Source organism: Bufo bufo, chromosome 2 (genome assembly GCF_905171765.1).
Source record: "Bufo bufo chromosome 2, aBufBuf1.1, whole genome shotgun sequence".
NCBI classification, from domain to species: Eukaryota; Metazoa; Chordata; class Amphibia; order Anura; family Bufonidae; genus Bufo; species Bufo bufo.
In genome coordinates this window covers 34,927,152-34,939,944 of record NC_053390.1, presented here as the reverse complement: position 1 = coordinate 34,939,944, position 12,793 = coordinate 34,927,152, and the positions used below count along the sequence as shown (strand labels likewise).

Below are 12,793 nucleotides of genomic sequence, written 5' to 3'. Positions count from 1 at the left end.
TAACTCAAACATGTATCCTCATGATGGCTATATGTGGTACAAGTTGTTTCAGGGAAGTGCGGGAGGATTGGCTTCTGCCAGAAAAATTTGGTGTCATTTGTCTTGGGTAGAAATCCAACCTACTTGTTTGTTAGTCCCGCCAGCAGTCTCCATAGCTAGAACATTGTGAGAAGATCCAGATAACATCTAATGTCTATGGTCAGCTTTAACCCCGTCATCTCCACCTTTCTCATTAAACAAATATACTTCACTGCCCTCTACAGATCATAGGGAATATCTCCATCTACCTGATGATCCTGTGGAAGAAGAGGATTGGGACATCTATCTCGTGTTGTTCTCTTACTGGATCTACCTGTAGGAGACACATACAGTGACTGAATTATCTGTATTGTAAAAATAAATTCAAAGATGTGTGTATTTAGTCCTAGTACCTGGTGATGTGAGGGGCTGGTGGTCCTCCATCAGGACATCCTTGTACAGATCCTGGTGTCCTTCTACATACTCCCACTCCTCCATGGAGAAATAGACAGTGACATCCTGACACCTTATAGGAACCTGACAACACAATGATACAGTCATCACCCAGACCCCTCCAGTGCTGTTACTGTATAATGTCCCAGCATTCCCAGCAGTGTCACCTCTCCAGTCAGCAGCTCAATCATCTTGTGGATGAGTTCTAGGATCTTCTGTTCATTGATTTCCTCATGTATCATGGAGTGAGGCAGAGGCCCCGTGATTGGGCTCAAGGTTCTTCCCCATCCTTCAGAAACAGGAGCCTGACAGCGCTCGCTAGAGGTCTTCTTCACCACTGTGTAATCCTGGATATGGGGGGACACAGTAATAAATATCACTACTGACATTTCCAGAGTCCATCTCCTTTCCAGTCATATCACCTGTAATTACCATAGATAAGAATGATGTAATGTGACATCATCAGAATCTCTCACCTCTCCAGTCATATCATCTGTTATTACCATAGATAAGAATGATGTAATGTGACATCATCAGAATCTCCCACCTCTCCAGTCATATCATCTGTTATTACCATAGATACGAATGATGTAATGTGACATCATCAGAATCTCCCACCTCTCCAGTCATATCATCTGTTATTACCATAGATACAAATGATGTAATGTGACATCATCAGACTCTCTCACCTCTCCAGTCATATCATCTGTTATTACCATAGATAAGACTGATGTAATGTGACATCATCAGAATCTCTCACCTCTCCAGTCATATCATCTGTTATTACCATAGATACGAATGATGTAATGTGACATCATCAGAATCTCTCACCTCTCCAGTCATATCATCTGTTATTACCATAGATAAGAATGATGTAATGTGACATCATCAGAATCTCTCACCTCTCCAGTAAGTTGGAAGAGTATCTCTAGAGTGAGATTTAATATCTTCTCGGCCATCTTGTCTCTGTTCCCATCCATTCTTCATGGATCAATCAGGAAAATTCTCTTTTATATAAGATATCAGATTATTTTATATTGCGGGAACCTGAATTGAAAGAAGGTGAAACAATTTAAAAGCCATGCAAAAAATACATTAGGCTACTTTCACATTTCTGTCAGCAGGGTCCCGCGGGCTGTTCCGGTGGGGAAACAGCCTCCCGGATCCGTGCTAACGCTAGCCCACCGTGCCGCCGGATGTCCGCTCTGGCCCCATTCACTATAATGGGGGCGGGCCGGAAGTCCGGCGGCAGCACGGCAAGCATGCTGAGAGGTGGCTCGACAAAAACTACTGCACGCTGCGTTTTTTGTCCGGCCGCCTCTCGGCTTGTTTGCCGTGCTGCCGCCAGACCTCCTGCCCGCCCCATTATAGTGAATGGGACCGAAGCAAACTTCCGGCGGCACGGTGGGCTAGGGTTAGCACGGATCCGGCAGGCTGTTCTCCTGCCAGACCCTGCTGCCGCAAGTGTGAAAGTAGCCTTAACTGTAGATAATAAGGGGAAACATTTGAGGAGATGAATCACAAGTAAAGTGTCAGAGCAAAATGAAATTCAGACATGAAATTGTACTTTAATTCATGTCCCCAAACAGAGTATTCAAAAACTAAAGTGCACATTGCCTGGGATGGAAATACAGGCAGAGCGACACGCATTTCACGTCAGCTTTCTCAGTGGGTGGAGCAATCATAAGGCTGTTGGTGTTATATATGAGGGCGAATGGGAAGAAAAGGTACAAAGCCCAATAATATAATGAATACAGACAAGGTACAGAAATATTAATCTAAGCAACTGCAGTGACAACCAAATATTATATATATAAAGAAGGACGTACATATGTGTGTATGTATGTTCCGTGATCACTCAAAAATGCAACCATCAATTTCAACAAAACTTGGTATAGACATCCCTTGCTACCTGGAAAGAAATCTTGTGGGGGTCTCAGCTCTCTAGGACGTACCGCTCTTGAGATATTCCCAAAAAATGACCTGCATTAGCCAATACAAACCTGAAAGTCTTTCTCTTCATATCCCAACTGCCATACACACGGTCACATGTCCCTTATCAGCCAATAGAAGCTCGCAGGCCCTTAGTCTCCACATACACACATTTTACTCCAGGTTTCCATAACAACCCAGCCATTTTTCTTCACTGCTGTAGGTCAGCTTTAGGCTAGGGCTGCACGACACATAGGGCACGACCTGCACTGCTACATGTGACGCACGACAGATAATCTATGGTGTTGCACTGCGACATGTAACATGCTGCGACTGCGACGAGACAGTCACAGAAAAATCCATCTAGGATAGATTTTTTGCAACTGTCATTTCGCAGAATGTCACATGTCCCAGTGCAACACCATAGACTATCATTATAAGGGCGCAGTAGGAAAGGAATGCCATACGGTTTTTGGAAGGCAGATTTTGCTGGACTGTTTTTTTTTACACCATGTCCCATTTGAAGCCCCCCTGATGCACCCCTAGAGTAGAAACTCCATAAAAGTGACCCCATCTAAGAAACTACACCCCTCAAGTTATTCAAAACTGATTTTTACAAACGTCGTTAACCCTTTAGGTGTTCCACAAGAATTAATGGGAAATAGAGATACAATTTCAAAATTTCACTTTTTTGGCAGGTTTTCCATTTTAATATTTTTTTTTCCAGTTACAAAGCAAGGGTTAACAGCCAAACAAAACTCAATATGTATGGCACTGATTCTGTCGTTTACACAAACACCCCATATGTGGTCGTAAACAGCTGTACGGGCACACGGCAGGGTGCAGAAGGAATGGAATGCCATACAGTTTTTGGAAGGCAGATTTTGCTGGACTGTTTTTTTGACACCATGTCCCATTTGAAGCCCCGCTGATGCACCCCTAGAGTAGAAGCGCCAAAAAACTTTTAGAAACTACGGGATAGGGTGGAAGTTTTGTTGGTACTAGTTAAGGGTACATATGATTTTTGGTTGCTCTATATTACACTTTTTGTGAGGCACTTTTTGTGTCATGCCCCACTCTGACGATGTGCGGAGGTCAGCCAGGATTGCAGCACGAGTCTAGTATTTGTTTTGATGCTGTGCTGGATCTGCCTCGCATCAGGTGCACTGGGTGGAGTCATTAGTTTAAATAGTCTCCAGCTAAAGTGCTCTGAGCGGATTATACTCATCATTGTGGTCTTGGAAGCTGGGAAGGAAGGTTGGCTGTTTGTTCCTGCTCTCAGCAGATAAGTGTCTTTTCTTGTTTGGTTGTTGGTCATGTGACGCTGGCCACGTCACATGACCCTCACTCCCCACTATAAATACTGGCGGCCTACTGGCTACAGGTTGCCTGTGATTTTCGTCCTATAGGCTGTGTACTTTATTGTTATTAAGCTACCTCTGGAATTGAAGCTCGATCCGCCTCTTGACACCTCTTCAGCCTGCTCCCTGTACCTTGACGCTACCTCTCGGATTTTGACCTCGGCTTGTCTTTGCCTCTTCCCTTGTTCTGACGTGACCTCCTGGACTGACCTTGACTAGTTGACCCGCCTCGCCTTTCGTTTTTGTTCTACCTCTTGTGTCACGGCAGACGTGCACAGTTAAACAGATAACACACCAACCAGGCTCTGGACGAGAGACAGGGGAAGGGTCACCTCCTAATTTATCCCTGACCTCTTTCCCTGCAATGCTCAGCCCACAGACAAATCTTGATGGTAGATTTGCTGTGTCCACCAGCCTATGCTAACAGAACCCTGAACTCCCTGAGATGGTGAAGTGGGGAGAAAGGAGCTGCCAGCTCGCACAGAACCTGGATGGGTAAGATGACATAAACAACCAAACAAGAAAAGACACTTATCTGCTGAGAGCAGGAACAAACAGCCAACCTTCCTTTCCAGCTTCCAAGACCACAATGATGAGTATAATCCGCTCAGAGCACTTTAGCTGGAGACTATTTAAACTAATGACTCCACCCAGTGCACCTGATGCGAGGCGGATCCAGCACAGCATCAAAACAAATACTAGACTCGTGCTGCAATCCTGGCTGACCTCCGCACATCGTCAGAGTGGGGCATGACAGCAAGGTAACAAGAAATAGCTGTTTTGGCACCGTTTTTTTTTTTTGTTTTTTACAACATTCATCTGACAGGTTAGATCATGTGGTATATTTATAGAGCAGGTTGTCACGGACGCAGCGATACCTAATATGTATACAATTTTTTTTATTTATGTAAGTTTTACACACTGATTTCATTTTTGAAACAAAAGAAAATGTTTTAGTGTTTCCATAGTCTGAGAGCCATAGTTTTTTCAGTTTTTGAGCGATTATCTTGGGTAGGGTATGGTTTTTGCGGGATGAGATGACGATTTGATTGGCACTATTTTAGGGTGCATATGACTTTTTGATCGCTTGCTATTACACTTTTTGGGATGTAAGGTGACAAAAAATTGTTTATTTAGCACAGTTTTTATTTTTTATTTTTTACGGTGTTCATCTGAGGGGTTAGGTCATGTGATATTTTTATAGAGCCGGTCTATACGGACGCGGAGATACCTAATATGTATACTTTATTTTTATTTATGTAAGTTTTACACAATAATAGCTTTTTTAAAACAAAATAAATTATGTTTTAGTGTCTCCATATTCTTCGCCATAGTTTTTTTATTTTTTGGGCGATTGTCTCAGGTAGGGGCTCATTTTTTTGCGGGATAAGGTGACGGTTATATTGGTACTATTTTGGTGGGGGCGTACGCTTTTTTGATCGCTTGCTGTTGTACTTTTTGTGATGTAAGGTGACAAAAAAATGGTTTATTTTTTTATACTTTCCCCATTCCCCTATTTTTACGTTTTTGTTTATTTTTACTTGAAACTTTGAATTTTTGGGGGAAAACGTTATTTTTTCAACTTTTTTTTCACTTTTTTTTTTGTCCCACTTTGGGACTTCAACTTTTGGGGGTCTAATCCTTTAAAATGCATTCCAATACTTCTGTATGGAATGCATTGGCTGTATGAGTAATACAGTGAGTATTACTCATACAGCGTCCGGCCTGTGAGATCCAGGGGGCTGGATCTCACAGGCTCGTCACCGGAAGGCAGTGCAGATGCCTAAGGAATGCATCGCGCTGCCTTCCATGCCATCGGGTCCCCCCTACAGCCGCATGGTGATCCGATGGCACCGCCACCGCCCGCAACATGAAAAGCCGCAAACCGCAGGTCTGAATTGACCTGCGGTTTGCGTCGATCGCCGACACGGGGGGGGGGGGGTCACGGGACCCCCCCGCGCATTTAGCCAAGGTGCCTGCTCAATGATTTGAGCAGGCACCTTGTTCCGATCTCCGCCCGTACGCCCTGTGTCCGGAAGAGGTTAAGCGGGCGGGCCTCTGAGGAGGTCACTGTCAAGGGAGTGGGGTGCTGTGAAACTCACTGTTAACCCCTTCCCGACACATAACGTACTATTACGTCATGTAAGCCACTGCGTTCCTGCAATTTGACGTAATAGTACGTCATGGCGATCGGGCGGGCACCGGAGCGGTGCGCGCGAGATCACTGCAGGGGCCCGGCAGTCCGTGGTAGCCGGGCCCCTGCTGTATCCGCCGGCATCGCTGTAAAAGCCGATGCCGGTGGATTAACCCCTTCTATGCCGCGGTTCGTGCTGACCGCGACATAGAAGGGGTTTGTGTCGGGTGAGGGAGCGCATCGAGTCCCCGCGATGTGTCAGAAGGCAGACCGATGCCGTGCAAAGGCTGCCCAATGCCTTGCACGGCATAGGGACCTGCCTTCTACGGGTGCCCAGGAGATCCAGCTTTAGGCCCGTCTCCTAGGCAACCTGTTCGTGTACTACTCACTGTAGTACATGAACAGGCAGTGCATTACAATACTGATGTATTCTAATGCATTGCAAAGGGGATCAGACCCCCAAAGGTGAACATCAGAAATAAAGTTTAAAAAAAGAGTGGAAAAAAAGTGTTTTTAATAAAATTAATAAAGTTTTTATAATATAAAACAGAAAAAACAAAACAAAAAAACACATATTAGGTATAGCCGCGTCCGTAATGACCGGCTCTATAAATATATCACATGATCCACCCTGTACGATAAACAACATAAAAAAATAAAAATAAAAACGGTGTCAAAAAAAGCCATTTTTGTCACCTTACATCACAAAATTGCAACAGCAATCAATCAAAAAGGCGTATGCTCCCCAAAATAGTACCAATCAAACTGTCACCTCATCCCGCAAAAAATGATACCCTACCTAAGACAATCGGTCAAAAAATAAAAATGCTATCACTCTCAGACAATGGAGACACTAAAATATGATTATTTTTTGCTTCAAAACTGCTATTATTGTGCTAAAGTGAAATAAATAAAAAAAAAGTATACATATTAGGTATCGCCACGTCCATAACAACCAGCTCTATAAAAATATCACATGACCTAACCCCTCATGTGAACACCATAAAAAATAAAAACTGTGTAAAAAAATAATACCCTACCTAAGACAATCAGTCAAAAAATAAAAAAGCTATGGCTCTCAGACTATGGATACACTAAAATCATTATTTCGGTTTCAAAAATTATTATTTTTGTAAAACTTAAATAAATAAGAAAAAGTAGACATATTAGGTATTGCCATGTCCGTAATGATCTGCTCTATAAAAAAAGTCACATGACCTAATCCCTCAGGTAAAATCTGTAAAAATAAATAAATAAAAACTGCGCCAAATTTTTTGGTCACCTTGCCCTAAAAAGTGTAATAATGAATGATCAAAAAATCATATGTACTCAAACATGGTACCAATAAAAACGTCAACTCTTGCTCCAAAAAATGAGCCCCTGCACAAGACGATCGGCAGAAAAATAAAAAAAATAGGGCGTTCAGAAAATGGAGATACAAAAATCTAATTTTTGTTTTTAAAAATGCTTTATTATGTAAAACTTAAACAAACATCATAGAAAGTAGACATATTTGATATCATTGCGTTCGTAACAACCTGCTCTATAAAAATAGCGCATGATCTAACCTGTCAGATGAATGTTGTTAAAAATGAAAAATAAAAACGGTGCCAAAACATCAATTTTTTGGTTACCTTTCCTCACAAAAAACATAATATAGAGCAATTAAAAACCACATGTACCCCAAAAAAGTACCAACAAAACTGGCACCTTATCACGTAGTTTCCGAAATGTGGTCACTTTTTTGAGTTTCTACTGTAGGGGTGCATCAGGGGGGCTTCAAATGGAACATGGCATCTACAAACCAGTACAGCTAAATCTGCCTTCCAAAACCATATTGCGTTCCTTTCCTTCTGCGCCCTGCCGTGTGGCCATACAGCAGTTTACAACCACATGTGGGGTGTTTCTGTAAACCGCATAATCAGGGTAATAAATATTGAGCTTTGTTTGGCTGTTAACCCTTGCTTTGCTACTGGAAAAAATTTCATCTCCATTTTCCATTAATTCTTGTGGAACACCTAAAGGGTTAACAAAGTTTGCAAAATCAGTTTTGAATACCTTGAGGGGTGTAGTTTCTAAAATGGGGTCATTTTTGGGTGGTTTCTATTATGTAAGCCCCACAAAGTGACTTCAGACCTGAACTGGTCCTTAAAAAGTGGGTTTTGAAAATTTTCAGAAAAATTTCTAAATTTGCTTCCAAACTTCTAAGCCTTCTAACGTCCCCAAAAAATAAAATGTCATTTTCAAAATGATCCAAACATGAAATAGACATATGGGAAAGGTAAAGTAATAACTATTATATGATGTATCACTATCTATTATAAAAGTAGAGAAATTGAAAAGATAATTTGGGAATTTTTCTAAATTGATGGTAAATTTGGGATTTTTTTCACAAATAAAGGTGAAATATATTGACTCAAATTTATGACTATCATGAAGTACAATGTATCACGAGAAAACAATCTCAGAATGGCTTGGATAAGTAAAAGTGTTCCAAAGCTATTATCACATAAATTGACACATGTCAGATTTGCAAAAAATGGCCTGGGCAGAAGAGCAACAAATTGGCCCGGGGTAGAAGGGGTTAAAGGGGCGGGCTGCTGTGAAGGTCCCATTTTAAATTGGCAGGGCACTGTGGGGGGTCAGTGTTAAGGGGTGGGGTGCTGTAGAGGTCACTGTTATGGGGGATACTGTCGATATCTTTTAACGACACACACAAACATTAAATAGATTAAATATACCCGAGCGAAGTCGGGTCCTTCTGCTAGTCAGATATAACATAGAGGCAGATTTACTAAACCAATCATATTAAAAAGTCTGTGTCCAGTCCAGTAGGATGCGCCATATGTATGTATTAAGCGCGCAATAAATTTAAATCTATGCCAACTGTGGGCTGTAGATTTCAGCTCTCCAGCTTTCTGGCTTAAGTCATGATAAATAAATTGGCCCATGTTTTTGAAGTGGTTTTAGCATCAAAAATTCCAAAGATTTGCACAACCCTACCTCCCAACCCCCCTCCCCACCTGAATTTTTTCAAATTGTGTAAAACACTAATACTTTGGTTCTTAACCAGGTATACAATGAACCCTGGAGGTCTTTGAATCCTGGCCAGGGGGCTCCATCGTAGACCGGTGATGTTTCATTCACAATAGGTAGGATTTAAGTACAGGAATCCACCCAATATTATTATTATTTATTATTAAAGCACTATTCATTCCATGGCGCTGTACATATGATAAGGGGTGCACATACATAATACAGACAATTGCTCTAAGCATGAAGAAGACGAGTTACAAACTGGTACAGAAGGAGAGAGGATCCTGCCTGCGAGGGCTTACTATCTACAAGGTATGGAGGAAGGACACAATAGGTGAGGGTAACGATGGTCATGGCGGTATAGCAGCAGCAGGGCCACTGTAGGTGTAGGCTTGTCTGAAGAGGTGGGTTTTCAGTTTTTTTTTACGTTTTCCACTGTAATGACAGTCTGCTGGGGTAGAGAGTCCCAGCTGGGATATGCTGGGGTAGAGAGTCCCAGAGTATGGGGGATGTACAGGAGAAATCTTGGAGGTCATTATGAAGAGGTGATAAGAGGAGACGAGAGAAGGAGGTCCTGTGAGGAACGGAGATTACATGTGGGGATGTATCAGGAAAGTAGCTTAGAGATGTTAGGAGGGGACAAGTTGTGGGCAGCTTTATATGTATGTTAGAATTTTAAACAGAATTCGCTGGGCAATGGGGAGCCAGTGAAGGGATTGGCAGAGGAGTAACGGGATGAGAGGTGGATTAGTCGGGCAGCAGAGTTGAGGATAGATTGGAGAGATGCGAGAGTGTTAGATGGAAGGCCACAGAGGAGGATGTTACAGTAGTCTAGGCAGGAGATGATGAGGGCATGTACAAGCATTTTTGCAGACTCCTGGTTGAAGAAAGTGTGGATGGAGAGATATTTTTGAGTTGGAGGCGGCAGGGGGTGGAAAGGGCTTGTCCCAGGCCGAAGTTGTAGATTGAGAAGAACTGGGGTCCTAGGACAGAACCTTGCGGGACACCAACAGAAAGGGAATGAGATGAGGAGGTGGTGTGAGAGTGGGAGACTAAATGTCAGGTCTGTGAGGTATGATGTGATCCAGGAAAGGGCCAGGTCCATGACGCCAAGAGATGAGGGTGTTTGTAACAGAATGGTGTGGTCGATGGTGTCGAAGGCAGGAGGACAGAGAAATGTTTAGTTTTGGAGATTAGCAGGTTGTTGGTGACTTTGGTAAGGGCAGTTTCAGTCGAGTGGTGGGGTTGGAAGCCAGATTGTAGCCGGTCAAAGAGGGAGCAGGAGGAGAGATGAGAGGACAGTTCAGAATGGACAAGTTGTTCAAGTAGCTTTGAGGCATATGGGAAAAGGGATATGGGGCAATAACTGGAAAAAAAAGATGGGTCAAGGGAAGGTTTTTGAGGATGGGTGTATTGATAGCATGTTTAAAACCAGAGGGGTAGACACCAGAGGTTATTGATAGGTTGAAGAGATGGGTTAGGGCTGGGATAAACACTGTGATGAGGTTGGGGATGAGGTCGGATGGGATTGTGTCAAGTGCACAGGTGGTGAGATGTGATCTGGAGAGTAGAGTGAAACGATTTTCTTCTGTAATGGTGGAGAAACTGGTTTGGGGAGAAGAGGACCGAGCAGTTGTGTAGAGGGGCTGTGGGGACTGTGTGCTGAAGCTTTCTCTGATGTTATCAATCATTTGTTTAAAGTATGTGGCAAAATCCTCAGCTGAGATAAGAGGTGAGGATGCTGAAGAGACGGAGAAGAGAGTTAAAAATGTTAAAAAGTTATTTAGGGTTGTGACACAGGGAAGATATGAGAGATAAGAATTAGGCCTGTTTTGTAGCATAAAGTGAGGATTTGAAAATGAGGAGGGATTGGTTGTATGTGGTGAAGTGCTCCTTAGAATGGGATTTCTTTCTGGAATTCTTTAGTCAGGCTGGTGTGTCAAGATTGTCTGTTGATTTTTCGGGTTTTGTTGTGTGTGACTGGGGAAACGGAGTCCAAAGCTGTAGTTATTTGCATAAGTTTATAAAGTGTATTTTTCACGATCTCGACGAGGGACACAGACAAGAGAGGTACCATTGTAATGGGGGCCAAACAGTCTATAACCTGATCTGAGAGGTCTAAAATGCTCAGATTAGGTGACAAACTCCCTTTAAGGGGTCGCAGAATTTTGTAGAAGGGATTTGCTGAAGGGAGCCTGAATTTGGAGATTTCTTGCCAGCAATAAGAAGAAGCAGATAAATTGTTAGTAGGTGGGAGTAGGAGAGGGTGTGAGGAGGCATCTCTGTGTGTTTGGGAAGGAAGTGTTTTATGTTGCCTAACAGGTTTGTGCAAGTAGTCAGAGTAGGTAAGATGGAGGGAGACCTAAATAGTTCCTTGCTGGGTGAAGGGATGTGAGAGTATTTCAGTAGGATTTGGAAAAGTGGGAAAAGTAATAAGAAAAATTGAAATATTGTTTGCATTAACTATTTCTGTAGTTACCTTTGGTTCCCTTTTGGTTTAATTCTGGTATAATTCAATATGTTCACTTAAAAGAGCAAGGTCTGAAAGACCAAGTGACAGATTTATACCACTCAGTGTTCAATCAGGTGTGAAAGAGAGGGGAGGGGGCTACATATGACCTAATCAAAAGAGGACCAGATACAGGGGTGAAATAGTCAATGTAAACAAATACTAAACAAACCCAGCAGGGAAACAGAGACATTAAAGTTTAGTGCAGACATGGCAGGGGAGGACAAAAAAGGAAGATGAGATGTGTGGACAATCAGACCTGGGGAAAGCTGGGTGGAGCAGTAATGTTCAGTGCAGACATAGCAGGGGATGAGAAGAAGGAGGAAAGAGGAGACATGTGGACAATCAGACCTGGGGAAAGCTGGGTGGAGCAGTAAGGTTCAGTGCAGACATAGCAGGGGATGAGAAGAAGGAGGAAAGAGGAGACATGTGGACAATCAGACCTGGGGAAAGCTGGGTGGAGCAGTAAGGTTCAGTGCAGACATGGCAGGGGATAAGAAGAAGGAGGAAAGAGGAGACACGTGGACAATCAGACCTGGGGAAAATATGCGACTTGCTCACAATCCTGCTGGAAACTTGAGAAGACCCAGGGATGGAAGGTCCAGGTAGTCACACACATCTTCAGGCTCATGTTAGCGGCCACCCTACTCTGACCCAGGGTCAGCTCGTGGGCACACTCCATACATTCCTTAGCAAGCAATGACAGACATGTACGCATACGTCATTAAGGAGTTAAAGATACAACACTTTCCTGAACGCTAATTCAGGACCACCTACCTCAGCCTCAGAGCCCATACAGTCAAGGGTTTACTGTACCTTCACCTGTAGATCAGCCGTGTGGATATGCTAGATGCCAGAAGGAGGTTTGTGACATCACTGGTCACGTGCTCCTTCATGGTCACATGATCCAATGTGGGAAGTGCTGGCAGACAGGGACTGCTGGAGTTTAGCCAATTTACTGTGAATCAGCTAAATCCCATCATAGTTCCAGACCTGACCAGCAGGGGGCCGAGAGGTCCGTTCCAGGCATGGGAAATAGTTAAGACACTACCATGGAGTTTATGTGGAGGGAGGAGGGGCTGTGTGCCTGCAGGCCTGTACGGGAGGAGGTGGTGCAGTCCTGGAGTACACAGAGCTTCGTGGGGAGCAGCAGCTCATATATGAGGACATGCCTCCCAAGTGTCCATCTTTTTGACCCATGTCCCTCTTTGATCCTTAAATGTCCCTCTTTTTAACTTGGGGAATAAGTGCAGAAATGTGCATTAATAAATGTACTAAATTGCTCCTTAGTAAACTATCTGTATGGTTTCTACCTGTATATTAAACCAGAACTTCATTATTTGGTGCAAT

The 12,793-nt window shown here is 43.2% G+C and overlaps 1 protein-coding gene across 1 annotated transcript in view; it reads right to left on the bottom strand.

The window, feature by feature from the left end:
* Positions 1–12,307, bottom strand: part of LOC120990692 (oocyte zinc finger protein XlCOF7.1-like) — a 54,447-nt gene extending 42,140 nt beyond the window's left edge. The window contains exons 1-5 of the mRNA XM_040419598.1: positions 12,214–12,307; positions 1,374–1,520; positions 639–818; positions 432–555; positions 288–352 (exon numbers count right to left, since the gene is read on the bottom strand). Of these exons, the coding sequence (XP_040275532.1) occupies positions 288–352; positions 432–555; positions 639–818; positions 1,374–1,451 (447 nt within the window). The 5' untranslated portion in view covers positions 1,452–1,520; positions 12,214–12,307. The remainder of the gene's footprint in view (positions 1–287; positions 353–431; positions 556–638; positions 819–1,373; positions 1,521–12,213) is intronic.
* Positions 12,308–12,793: the final 486 nt, after the last annotated feature.